This window comes from Parus major, chromosome 2, assembly GCF_001522545.3.
Source record: "Parus major isolate Abel chromosome 2, Parus_major1.1, whole genome shotgun sequence".
NCBI lineage: Eukaryota > Metazoa > Chordata > Aves > Passeriformes > Paridae > Parus > Parus major.
Genome location: NC_031769.1, coordinates 7,158,404 through 7,171,823, shown reverse-complemented (window position 1 = coordinate 7,171,823; position 13,420 = coordinate 7,158,404). Strand labels below are relative to the sequence as shown.

The 13,420-nt window shown below is 40.6% G+C and overlaps 1 protein-coding gene across 4 annotated transcripts in view; it reads right to left on the bottom strand.

Moving 5' to 3' along the window:
• Window positions 1-13,420, bottom strand: part of DPP6 (dipeptidyl peptidase like 6) — a 539,231-nt gene that overhangs the window by 163,876 nt on the left and 361,935 nt on the right. For all 4 annotated transcript variants that reach the window (XM_015619741.2, XM_015619742.1, XM_015619739.2 and 1 more), the window contains exon 2: window positions 4,348-4,462. In XM_015619741.2, coding sequence (XP_015475227.1) covers window positions 4,348-4,462 — 115 coding nt within the window. The remainder of the gene's footprint in view (window positions 1-4,347; window positions 4,463-13,420) is intronic.

The following is a 13,420-nucleotide window of genomic DNA, read 5'->3' as shown; positions in this document are numbered from 1 at the left end:
AACTAGCTCAGCACCACTTCTGAGAAATGTTTCTTATGGATTTTGCAAAAATTTTAATATGGATTAGGGTGTACGTCCTTTTTTTTTTCAGCTAAAAGGTCAGATTTGAAAGGAGCAAATGTGATGTATATCTCCAGAAAGCTTTAAATATCAGGAACAGATGTATGAAAAATCAGCCTCTTCCTAAGCACAATGTCTAATGGAATTTGGGAAGGCCTTATTTTATTCAAAATTTCTGTAGGACTGAATCCTTGTTTCAGCTTATAAATATATATTTATATATATATATATATATAAACAAATATATATTAAAATATAAATAAAATATATAAATATAGATATTTATATAAATAGATAATTATGAACTAATTAATAAATAAAAATAATAAATAAAATATAGAATATATATTTATATAAATATATAAATATATAAATTAATTAAATACAAAATCATATGTCTATGATATATATTTATATAGATATAAATACCCAAACAATGGAATGGGATCTGCACAGGTGCCACATGCTGTGACAAGTGAGGAGCTGCCAGTTAAGAAAGGCTCAGGACAACACTGTTATAATTTGTATAAATAAATTGACATTTTTCAAAGGTGACTGAAATGGCAGGACTCACACACCATGAAACTGGAGAAGCTCAGCACAGGCAGTGGTGTAGGTGTGGTGCCCCATAGTGTAATTAAATGTAAACTTCCACTAATTACTGCTTCTTTTGAGAATGTTAGTCATCAATGAATATACAAATCATAGAAATGTTGAGATGTTTTTAGGATTCTATAAAATAAGACATAAACATTAGCTAGTAATAGCTCACTGCCACTTTAATTACAGTGCCTGATGAATGCCATGTCCACTGCTCCCAGTTTTTGTGCTGATCTTGGAGCAGGGTGAGTGACCTGACCCTGAGAAACCCAAACCAGTAAGGATTTCAGCCCTTCTGAATCCAGAGTTAAAACCTCTAAAGGTTTGGGCTGATTTGAAAAATAATCTGGAAGAGACATACAAATCCTCCTTTTCCCCAATTATTAAATACCTTCATCATAATCTGCCCTGCTAAGCAAATCTTCCCCACTTCCCACTTTACCTGTTGCTCTTGACATTTCAGGAGACTTCCTGAGAGATGACCCAGGCTCTCCAGTATTAGACCAGGTTATGGGTCCAGGTAATCACTTTTCATGTCTGAGCATGGACTATATGCCTGCATGCTGCACTCTACCCCATATATGTCCAAAATCTGTCTGGAATCAGGCAGTGAATGATATTCAGCACTGGTGTGAAAGCATCTCTGCCCTTCATGCCTTGGTACTGCACTGCAAAACAGGCCTACATCCAGCACCAAAATACTGAGAGAAAAATGGATTCCCAGACAGAAAGAGGACTGAGAGAGGAAAAAGTAAGGATTCAGAGGTAAAATGCAAAAGGTTATTTGTACTGGTGTGACAGAATCAGGCTGGACTCCAACAATATCATTAGAAGGAAGAATTAAAAACATTTGAATATCCTCAGGTACTACAACCCATGCCAGACTGCATCACCCCCTTGGAGGCTTTTGCAGTGAAGAGGAGATTTTGTTTGGTTGTTTTGTTTATTTCCTGATGTCACTCATACCTGGCAGCTCCCCCTGAACATCCACAGAACTGCTCCACCTCATTCCTTCACTGCACTCCTGCCCCTTCTTCACATATCCATCACTTAATTTTCAGTTTGATTACCAAAAGATAAACATTTCTTCTTCCAGAGAACTATTTTATGGCAGAGAAATGCAGACTCTGCCTCTCCTTTTGGACAGGATCTTCTACCCTCCCCACTCCTACGTTGCTGGGACATGCTATGCCCAGTTGGGATTAGCAATGTGATATTTTCACATTTGTCAAACCAGTCTCAGAGTCCCACTCAGCCCATGAAATGAGCCTCCTGATCCCTTCTGTCACAGCCCAACCTCATAACAAGTTCCAGTGGCTTAGAAGAAGACTGAACTCAGCTGCTGCCAAGCCACAGCAGCAACCTAAACTCTGTAATTTACCCTTGGCATAGTCTCACCATGAAGCACTTTGGATCCATAATAAAAACAGGAGCAGTACTGAGCTCAGAGTTTTGTCTGTACATGTAGAACACAATTCTGAAACATCAACAGGGGAAAAAAGCAACCCAAACCCAGCTTACCAGCAGATCAGGTAATTAGAAATATAAAAAAACATGAATGGAAATTTCAGCACAGAAAATGACAGAATATGACTTTGCATATTCCTAAATTTTAATCACAGAGACCTTCTCAGCACTGTTATCTGGAGGTGCTGCTGGGTACATAATAAAAACTGTGTGATTTATGTGTGTGCATGTGTGTGCACACACACCCCAAAAGGAGAATGTCTTTGTGCATGCATATAAAATATATATATATATATATATAAACAAATACACTTTTGAATTTTGTTTGTAACTGAATGTGAGTATTTCAAGAAGGAGAAGAAGGAGGACCCTGGAAACAACAGGCCTGTTAGTGACATCCCTGTGCCTGGTAAAATCATGGGGAAGATTATTCTGGGAGATATTGAAAAACACCTAAAGGAGAATTCAGCCATTGGTCACAGCCAGCAAAGCCTCAGAGTCCTGCTTATCAAACCTGATTTCATACCATGACAGGGTAACCCACACTGTCCATCAAGGCAAGCCAGTGGATTTCATGTTTTTGGATTTTGATGGAAGTGACATCCATGGTCCCATCTAGGCAGTGCCTTAGCTTCAAGAGAACTTGTTGAGACTCACAGGTATGGACTTAGTAATCCAGGCTTTCGTGTACATCTTTGAAAAGTCTGTGCTTCTGTAAAATTGCAAGCAACATTTGCATCCCTAATAAGTTGTGCCTGATGTGAGTGTGGTCCACACACCATGTCCCAAAACATCTCAGAGATGAACACCACTGTCCAAAGATGCTGAATCTGAACACCAGCAAAATTCATTTAATAAATTATTTTTAATTAAGTGTAACCTTAATTTCATTACATCATTATTCTGGCATGACCACATGGTATTTAAATTTGCATTGAAAACTTCAGGATAACATTAAATAAACTGAATATGGCATGAAAATAAATAACTAAAACAAAATGCACTGATTGTTTCACTCATTTTCAAAGTAAGTCAATGCACTCCTGTATTTCTTGGTTTGTCACTATCTCCAGTTCCTCACACAGCAGGACTGTGGGATAAGAATTTTGTCAGGGAAGATGGCCTAGACCTGCTGGACTGCATGTATTTTGCAGGTAATGAGCTGGAAATTTTTTGCCCCTTAATTTCTGTCTCATTTTTCTGCTTCACTAGCCTGGGCTCTTCCACTTTGATTTCTCTCTTGCCTCCATTCTGCTCCTCAGCTCTGTGCTCTCTGTCCTGCTGCTCCCTGGATTCTACAGCTCACATGTACCCATCCAAGGAGGAGTTCCTGTTCTCCTCCTCTACATCCCTAAGCAGGGGACCTTTGCCTCCTCCTGTGTTTTGTAGCTCCTCACCCTTTCTGACACTGAATTATTTTTTCTTTGCCTGTCTCTCATTTTGTTTGTCTTTTCATATTCAGCTCACAATCTTGTCAGTGCTGCAAAGGCATTTTATTTCTACTCCCTAAGTAGGCCTGGAAATTTACAGGGCTGTATAAATACATAATAATCAATAATCATAATGACACCACATTAAAATTCAAGCCTACAACATCAGCAGCTACTGTAAAAGAAGTAATTTACAGAGGTTATGTGCTCAGAACTTTGCTGAAACTTGGTAAGGGGATTAACTTGAAGAATTCCTTATTGGAAAGTTACTAATTATTTGCTGTGGGTGAGTACTGTCTGGTATATCATTATCTGAAATTTGAAAACACTGTGATCTCAACTAAAAATCAATCCAGTGAATGGGATGGGATTTAGGAGCCAAGGCATAGGCATCCAATGCCATTTCCAATGGTCCAGGATATCACACTCAACTGGCAACTACTGCTCCATGTGGACACAAATTTCAGGAGTTCTGTGCCCTCACTGACTGCCCTGTGTGGGTTCCTCTCCTACCCTGGCACATCTAAAATGACATTCTCCATCCATGTTTAGGCAATCGAGTTCCAGACTTGTGCCCTCAGGTCAGCAGCCCTGATCTCTGAACTGAAATGTAAAACCTTAAAACAATCTACCTAAGAATGGCCTTGAACTCAGCATCACATTGAGATAAAGTGAGGAAGAAGGATTCCTTTGATCTCAACTTTGCAGTTAGTTTGTAATCCCTTTACTCTCGGAAGTGTAAAATTACAGTAGAAAAACAGACTGGAAGTGAGTTAAAGGTTATAAATACCTGGTGTCAGCAGTATGACAGAGGTGACAATCAGCGAGCAGATAACGAGAATAACAAGTAAGGCAATTGCAATTCCTTTCCAGTTTCTTTGAGGAGGATTACTCCCCACCAGCTCCTAGAAACATCAAAAGAAGATGAACATTTAGCAAAGGGCACTTAGACAAGGAAACGAGCAGAGAATCCAGACAGCAATGTAGGTCCGCAGAACTGCAGCCTGCGACCACGGTGGGTGACACCCTTGAGCCAAAACCAGTTCACACTCTTATAGCTCATGGTGGCATTAACTGAATTCATCCCAAATAATTACACAGCAAATAAATGCAGTGCACCCACAGGTGGCTCAGCAGTGGAACCCACACTCCCCATCACCTCCTGGCACACAGGCACCAGCCCCCATCCCAGCACTCGTCCAAACTCACTCATCAACACCCATTTCCTAACAACCCTCATTAAGTCTGGGAATGAGGAGCTTTACAGTAACCTTCAAGAGACTTTCATAATAAGATGTCAGAGAAGCATACAGGAAGATAAATAATTCACAGGGGCATGCATAGAGATAAAAATCAATAAGGATATCCCCCTGGTGAACTTTCCTGCCTTCCCAGAAAACATGACATCTCCTCAGGGCATACTGTGTGCACTCCTAGGCTGGTAGGTCTGAGGAACTGAAGACAGGTTTCTTGTCTAGCATATACATTAAATTTAATCACGTCCTTAAAACTTCAGAATAAAGCTCCATCACCACTCACTGATTAGCTCTGACTGCACTGAGGTTGCACCATATGTTCTGCCTACGATGTATACAGCACCCCTGCTCTCAGGACTGAGGCTTTTATGAAGCGCTGTGTTGGCATTCCCAAGATCTTAAAAATTTATTGCACTTTCATGTGTTTTGCTGGATTCCTCTTAGCATTTTGCACTATATGTGATTTCATGCAAGCATTGAAGCACCCACAGGAGCTGTATGAAATATTAGTGCACTTTTCTGGGAGGCTGAATTCACCCAAGGGATCTGGTCTCACAGCCAGAACAACTCTGGATGCTCCTCCTCCTTGTGAAACTCATCTATTTGGGTTTTTTGCCTCATTTCCTTTAGTATGAGGGATGGTGTGTCTAAAACAGAGCTGATGGTACTTCTTTAAAAGACTATTTTTTTTCCATTTTAATTTTTTTATGAAAACAAAAAGCTTTCTAGTAGATTAGGTTCTTCTGTTATTCAGTTTGCTTTACTTCTGTTTCTTACACACAGCAGCAAAACTGGAAGAGGGGGGTCAGGAAAACCTCACAGTTTTGTTTTCAGAAGATTCCAGGAAATGTTTTTCATTCTTTCCCTAGAATTCATTTTACAGAAAAAGATAATGTCTAGGCTCACTTTCTATATATTTTGGGATCTAGCCACTACAAAAGCTATAAATCTGCAATGGAAAGCCAAGTTTGAGGCATTAAACAGCTGATGCATTCCATCATTTATTCTAATTAAAGAAAAGACATGAGGCTTCTCTTCCTTCTGGCAAAGAGGAGTAGAGGTGAGCAAACCCTCCCCTCCTTCTCTACCCTTTGTTTGTACTTGGCTTTCTATTTGAAATGAAAAATAATTAGAAGGAACAAATTTATAGTTTACTATCGTTACTGGAGAAAAATTTGAAAAGTAGGTCAGGAGTTTTGAGGAATGCCATTTTTGCAACAAGAAAGCAGAATAAATACTTCCATTTCTACAGATTATTTATCCTAAATATGAATAAAAATGTTAATCAATTTAGTCCTCTAACACCACTTTTAGGAAACTGTTACTCTCAAATTTTCATGTGATGTAAAAAGGCACAAAAGACACTCTGTGGCTTTCCAAGGGAGGGAAATTTATAAATAAGCCAGAGAAATAATGCAGGGCTTCTCAGTAAGTGGAAGGAATATTCTTTCTTTCACAGCAGCCTACAGGGGGGTCTAGAGAGAAACAGGAGAACTGTGGAGAAGCAGATGAGAAACCCAGCCAAGCCCTGAGTGTCCTGGGACAGAGGTAAAACACTGACAGTGTTACAGAACTGATGGCAACAGTCACAGTCCTGAAAATAGCATTACACTCTCACCACAAATGGTCAGAAGTTTTAAAATTGAAGAAAAAATTAGCTGGTGGACTTGAATAACATCTACAAACCCAGATTGTTGGAGTCTGAAATACCCCCACAAACCACTCGACACCAGACATAGTTCAAGAGCTTCATAACACCTTGCATTAAGTGTGATTTCCCCATCCATGAGTCCCAGTGTGATAGAAATGCACACACATACTTGAGTGTTCAGGACAGCTGTACTTCCACTGAATCCATTATCAAGTCAATCCCATTAATTCTCCAGGCATTCAATCAATATTTGAGCAAAATCTCAACAAAAAGAAGGCTGTGAATGTCTAGTGTATCAAGAGGAGGAAAACTATTCATAAACAAAATATTGGGGTTTAATACACTGCAAGGAAGTAGAAAAGAACATTTTCACTTTCTTTTCAAAATTCTGCCAGGAAATTTCCCTTGGTAAAAGGTAAGGAGAGATAAATGACTTTTCAAAGAAAAACAAACAGCTTTATTCAGGACAGGTTTGGAAAGCTGTTCTTTTGTTCTCAGTCACTTGAAGCCTCTTCTGATGGAATAACTTACAGCAAAACTGCAGACACACCACCCCATATTCATGGCAGCACTGCCACCTCAGATTCCTGTCTGGATTTCTGTGCATTCCAGAGGGATGCTGCTCTGTCACTGTGACCATCTTTTACCTCCAGGGGGTTACAGCCCCACCTGCCTGTGATACCCCCTGCCCTTGGCAGCAAACCCCCACCCTTCCCTGCGGCTTCCCACAGCATCAGCTGCGTGTTCACACTGCCCAGGGGAGCCTCTGTGCTGGGGACTGAAGCCAGGAAGGTGTTTAACTCAGCCCTAGGCAGGTACAGATTCAAGCACATAAATGATGTTCTTGAAGTGGCAGCTCAAGGGGTGAGTTTCTGGCACAGAGCTCAAAGCTGGAATTTGCCTGCTCCTGAGAGACCCAGAGACAGACGTGGAGACCTAAACCCACCAGCAGGCAGATGCCCTTTGTGTTAATCCTAAAGACACCAAATTTGGGGTTCATTCTGAAATCTGAGCATGTGGCACAAAGGGAAATACACCAAGCACATATGGTTTCTGCTCTGATGAAAAGAACATGAAAGAAAACATTGAAGTCGCTCATCAGGAGGAACCACCTCCTCTCTGCCTCACATGAAACACAAACACAACATCCTCATGATCTCTGCAATCAAGCTAAAGCCCTTCAGCCTGCTTTTCTCCTTCTGCTTTGCTGCTTGTTTTTCACCTCCTTCTTCATACTCCATGAAAACTAAATTGATTTTGGATTTGGAAAGTAAACCAGATGTTTCCAGGTTTTTACATAAGCACACTTCATTGATGCTGCATATTAAAAACTGCAAATGCTATCACTTACATCTTCATTTGTAATTGAAAAACGTCACTAGCCACCTGTGAAGTTGATTTTGGAACCATTAATCTAGACATCTACAGTATTTTAAGACTCTAAAATACAGATCTATAGTGACATATTTTCATGCCTGTGAAAGAATCACTGTGTTGACATGTTATGGATGAAGGCTGGATGTGCTCCAACCCAAGATGCTGTCAACAAAATTATTTCTGGCATGTTTATTTGAAACCTGCCAAAAGCCTGCCAGCACAGTGGTCATATTACAGTAATATAATAGCTTCTTAAAACAACTCATCAAGCACCACTTCTTTTTTCTTTTTTTTAATAACCGTGTCTATATGGCTGAAGGACAATATAGACATCACTTGTCAAGTATAGGTATTACTTAATAAAACTTCTACATCCTGGATCAAAAATCTTTGAAGTATCAGCAGTGAGACAGTCATGGTTGGCCTCTTAGTCTTTTTCAACACAGAGCTGCCACTGTTGTGCAATAACAATAAATCCCAGGTGTGATATATGAAATATATACATTCCTTATACAGGTGCTGTATTTAGAGGTTCCTTGCAGAAGCAGGTGATGCTGGGCCATGGAGACTGAGCCCTGGACTCAGTTAATCTGGTGTAAATCTGAAGCAAAAGATGAAAGAAAATCCAATAAATTAATGGTATATAATAAAAGCAGGTGCAAGATGTTTTGTTGGCCTCAGAGGTGGCAGGATGGGGATTTATAGCAGTAATTTTGTAGTTTCCATACTCACTACTCTTGCAAGCTCTGTTTCTTGCTTCTTTTTGATTTATTTTTAATTTTTGACCTTAGATATTACACTTACAAACACAGCAAAGAAAAAATTCTTCTAACAAGCTTGTTAACACTATTAATTGAAAAATGTGTATTATATCTTTTACTTATGCCACCTGGTTCTGAATTAGGACTTCTGCCTGATGAGATGTGGGTGAGTGTGGTGTCTCTGATAACTCAGTTTACCAAGTCCAGAATGTGGCACAGAATAAAAAGGTACAGGAGCACTGCTGTCCAAGACAAAACTCCTGTGAAGTTCAGTGGAAAAATAATCTTGCTGCTAATTAGTTCTTTATAATACAAAATTGCAGCAAATTATACCTGCTGAACAGTACAACAAATGAGCTGAGGAGTGGGTAACCCATACAGTTATTAGATTATTAACCTTATGTTGCAAAAAAAGAACCTCTAATTGCAATGATAATGGCAGTAAACTAGATGAATCACAGTGGTTACAGCAGGAGGTTCACTGGGACTCCTGGTTATTCTGCTGATTGATATTGCATTACTGTCTCATCACAATCCTCCTGCCTGGCTCCTCCACTGCTCCCCTGCCTTAAACACAGGATGGAGGTTCCTCATGGGCAGGAATCGTTTTTGATACCCTGCTTGGCACAGAGAAAACCTCAGTCACTACAGAATTTAGGAAGTATCATAGCACAGATAAACAATAATAAGCATGTAACTGCATCGTTCTCACCTCTGAAGTCAAGCTGAGTTCCTTTTGCTTGGGGATATTTTATTTATTCTCTCCTTTCCTTCTCCTCCCTATTTGCCTCCCTGCCTTGTGCTGCTGCAGACCACCCTGAGCTGTGCTCCAGCTGGAGTGTGATGCTGAATAACAACCAGTTTCCAGATAGACACAGGGCCTGAGCCCGAGGCTACAGCAAACTCGGTTGTTCAGGTGCTAAAGGTGACACTTCAGAGTGAGAGGAATAAAAACTTGCTCTGTTTTTACAAATGAGGCATCCATGGCATGTACGTGGGCTTTCCTGCAAAACCCCAACAGAAAGAAGAGGGATAAAACCATCTGCCTGTTGTGGTGATGAAAGACAACTATGTTATGTTTTTCTTCATCTTCTGTTGATGCTTTTACTAATAGGGAGCAATGACTCCAGTAACAGTGAACATCTTTGCTGCCTACTCCCCAGCACTGTGAGACAAACCTTTTACCCTGCACACAATGCAGCACATTCTCCTGCCCTGCACTTCTTGGAGGCTCTTTTATGAATGCCCTAAAGCCATTCTGTTTGGTTCCCTCTCCTCCCACCTTCATCTGCAAAGTGCACACGGGCAAATGTTCAGAGGCTGGGCACTAATGGGGTGTTTGAGAGTGAGGAATAGGCTGACCCTACAGCTCCCCATAAAGTTAAACCTTGCATGTTTTATGCTTTGGTAGAGTTTTCAGTCTCACATGTTTCTATTACAAAGCCAACAGGAGAAAATGAATGCCATCTGCATGCCACACACCTAAGTGTAGCTTTAACAGATGACAAGTCTTCCACAGTTTAGAGCAGAAGGCACCAGATCCTCAGTTAGCATTGACTGACACAGATCATTGGCTCCACTGGAGCCAAGCCAGTCTGTGTCAGCTACAAATGAAACCTGGTGCTGTCACAAACTTAAAAGAAAAATAAATCCATAAAACTATTTAAATACAGTAATATCTGGAATTCCTAGCTGTTCTGGATTGAAGAAATGGATATTTAATAACTTCCCATCATTTTTATAGGCATTATGATGAAATGGTTTTGGATTACCTCCAGACCCTGCAGTACTAAAAGATTAATTTAGCATCTCTCTGTTTTGAACTGGCACTTCACATGAATTTTGTGCCCAGGTTGAGTAACCACACTGGAACACCCTTCTACGCCCTTACAGTGTATGTAAATAAACAGCACTGCCATTTGAAACATTCCCAAATTATTCCTAGTGCTTAGGGACAGAATGAGTCCATGGGACTCTGAAAATAAATAAGAACCTTGGAACATGGACTCTGAAACCCTGCCAGAAGCCTGTTCTCAAGGTGACAAAATTCAAGCTGCAAACACCATCTGGACCTGTTGCACCTCGAGTGGTTCCAGCCAAAGGCACAGTCGTGTTCTGACCACAGCCAGGAGACAAGAGATGGCAATACTGCCCCTGTGTATGGCACAGGACATATGTGACTGCAAATACTTTTAGCCAAGAACTGTGTTGGCCTTGATTTAATGTCATTTTATGAATCTCCTCACTTTCCCCCCATTAGTTTGGTTCATTCTGGTGCTGTAACCCAGATGTTTTTATAGCACCTGGCACGGTGGGACTATGAATCCTCTCAGGGCCCCTTTAGCTGCTACTGTAATTCAAGTCATAATTATAAGATCCATTCCCAATACTGACAGAGCCCATAAAATCTACAGCATTTCTTTGATTTTATTTCAGTGTTTGATATAAGTACACACATTCACCTGCTAAAATGGAAGCAAATCATCTCCTGGAGTGAAATATCTGCCAGGGCCCCAGTAAAACTTGGTTTGATGCTTATGATTTTATGCCAGAGGAGTCTGTGTGTTCACCAAATCCATGAAAAGCCCAAATGCCATAGATTACATCACTGATCCCAGGACTCCTCTATGCCACAGCACTTGCCTAGCTCCAGTTGTCCCTCTGCAGTGCTCTGACAGCCTGACTCCCTCCAAGCTGAGCCACGACAGACACGAGCCCTGGGACAGCTCAGACCCGTGCAGAAAACATCTGCAAAGAGTGGTGTTGCCAAAGCATGCCAGGATGGCACCTCCCTACTCTACTTATTCAACAATTATGATCTCAAGAAAAGCTTTCCTGAAACATTTGAGAGCCTGGAAAAACAACCTCTCAGCTTTTTTTATCTCCTCTAATTCTAACAAAATGGCATTCTGCTTACATTTGTAAAATTACAATTTTTAGTGAAATTGTATTTCAGTAAAAAAACTCCTAAAATATCATTCAATTTATCACTCTGAAGACCAAGAAAGAATTTGTGATAAGAGAAATAGTGAGGTGTTTAATCCCCCTAGGTAGAAAGTCAGCATTAAAAATTTTGTTCAATGTTCCATTTTATAAATTCCTAGGCTTTTTTGTAATTTAGTTTACAAATAATTTGTTTCTAAATGGTACAGGAAGGAAAACATGAAGAAACCAAAGTTTAATTCCTAAATAACTTGTTTGGGAGCATGTGAGGACGAGCTATGAAGACAGCCAAGGTTTGAGGTCAGTGTGCTGCAGAGACAGGGGAAGAGGAATATGAAATCCATATGTAGAGTTGGGGGGGAGGGAAAATGGATTTTACACAACTTATTTTCAAGCACCAGTTATTTACAGTTTTGAAAAAGACAAATTGTTTCATGCATGGATGTTTCAAAGACAATGCAGTTGCATAATTTAGCATTGTACTAATATTTATATGAAAATAATAGTTATAATTTTACCTTTAAGGGATAATTTTACCTTTTATTTTCTGTTGTTTCTAGGATCAAATAATTTTTGCTATGTAGGTCTCTAACATTGCAGATTTAGCCAAGATCTTAAATAAAATTATGGAAAGAATATTCTTCTCTGATACAAATTTTACCCAAGTCAAACAATGGAAAAAGAAGTGGGCCTGAATTTTACACAATTCTTTTAGATAAAAAAGACATTTGAAGCTGTGAGAGTAGGATCCAGAATGGAGGCTCTTCTCTCCCAGCTAAGTGGCTTTGTCCCCATCTGTACAGCCCAGAGTATTTCATATACTCTGTCCCCTTCATCTCATCTCCTGAAAATCTCATTCCTGGTTTCACAAGTAAACACAAACCAGTAAATAAAGCCACCCAAAATCTGTTCTCTTGTCCCAGGGGTGATTGGCTGCATGCTCCTGTCGCCCCAAAGCCAAACCCTTGAAGTGCAGCACAACCCTACCACAACTTCTTCAGCCAAACAGCCCACGCTGTACACCGGCCTTTTCTGCAGCATTCCTGGGGCAGTCCTGCTGTAATGGGCCAAAACCCCGCCAGGGAGCACACTGACAAACCACACCAGTGCTCAGCTGTGCTTGGTAACCCCCACCCCTCTTACTTCATCCCAGAACTCACAGAATTCACAGAATCACAGAGTCACTGGGTTGGAGAGACCTTCAAGATGATCGAGTCCAACCCAGCCCTAACACCTCAAATAAACCACGGCACTGAGTGCCACATCCAGTCTTTTTTAAACACATCCAGGGATGGTGACTCCAGCACCTCCCCAGGCAGCCCATTCCAATATTTTATCACTGTTTCCATTACAAAGTTTTTCCTAATATCCAACTTGTATTTCCCTTGGCACAACTTGAAACTGTGTCCTCTCATTCTGCCAGCTGCTGCCTGGTGAAAGAGACCAACCCCACCCGACTACAAACACCTCTCAGGGAGTTGTAGGGAGTGATAATGTCAACATAGAAATGCAGCCCTAAACTCCAGCAGTATCCCAAATCCAAAACTTTATCATTAGTCCCCAACCCCCCACAGCTGTGTAATTCTTACACTTGAGGAAAATCGTTTGCTTGAGCCCTCACTGTTACTTACAGAGAATTAAAGAGAAAGGGACACAACCGCAAAATAACAGATTTTTATATATGTTTTATAATGCTGACTATTTCTTTCTGGCTAGCTGCAACCTGTGCTGACACCCATGGGCATGACTTGGATGATGAGGCAGGAGGTAGAGTCCACAGGCTGTGAAACTGTCCTCAAAGCAGCTGGGAGACATCTCGCTTCTCCCAAGGAGATTTGTTTCTCAGACATTCTTGAACCAGAAACAACTTCATGG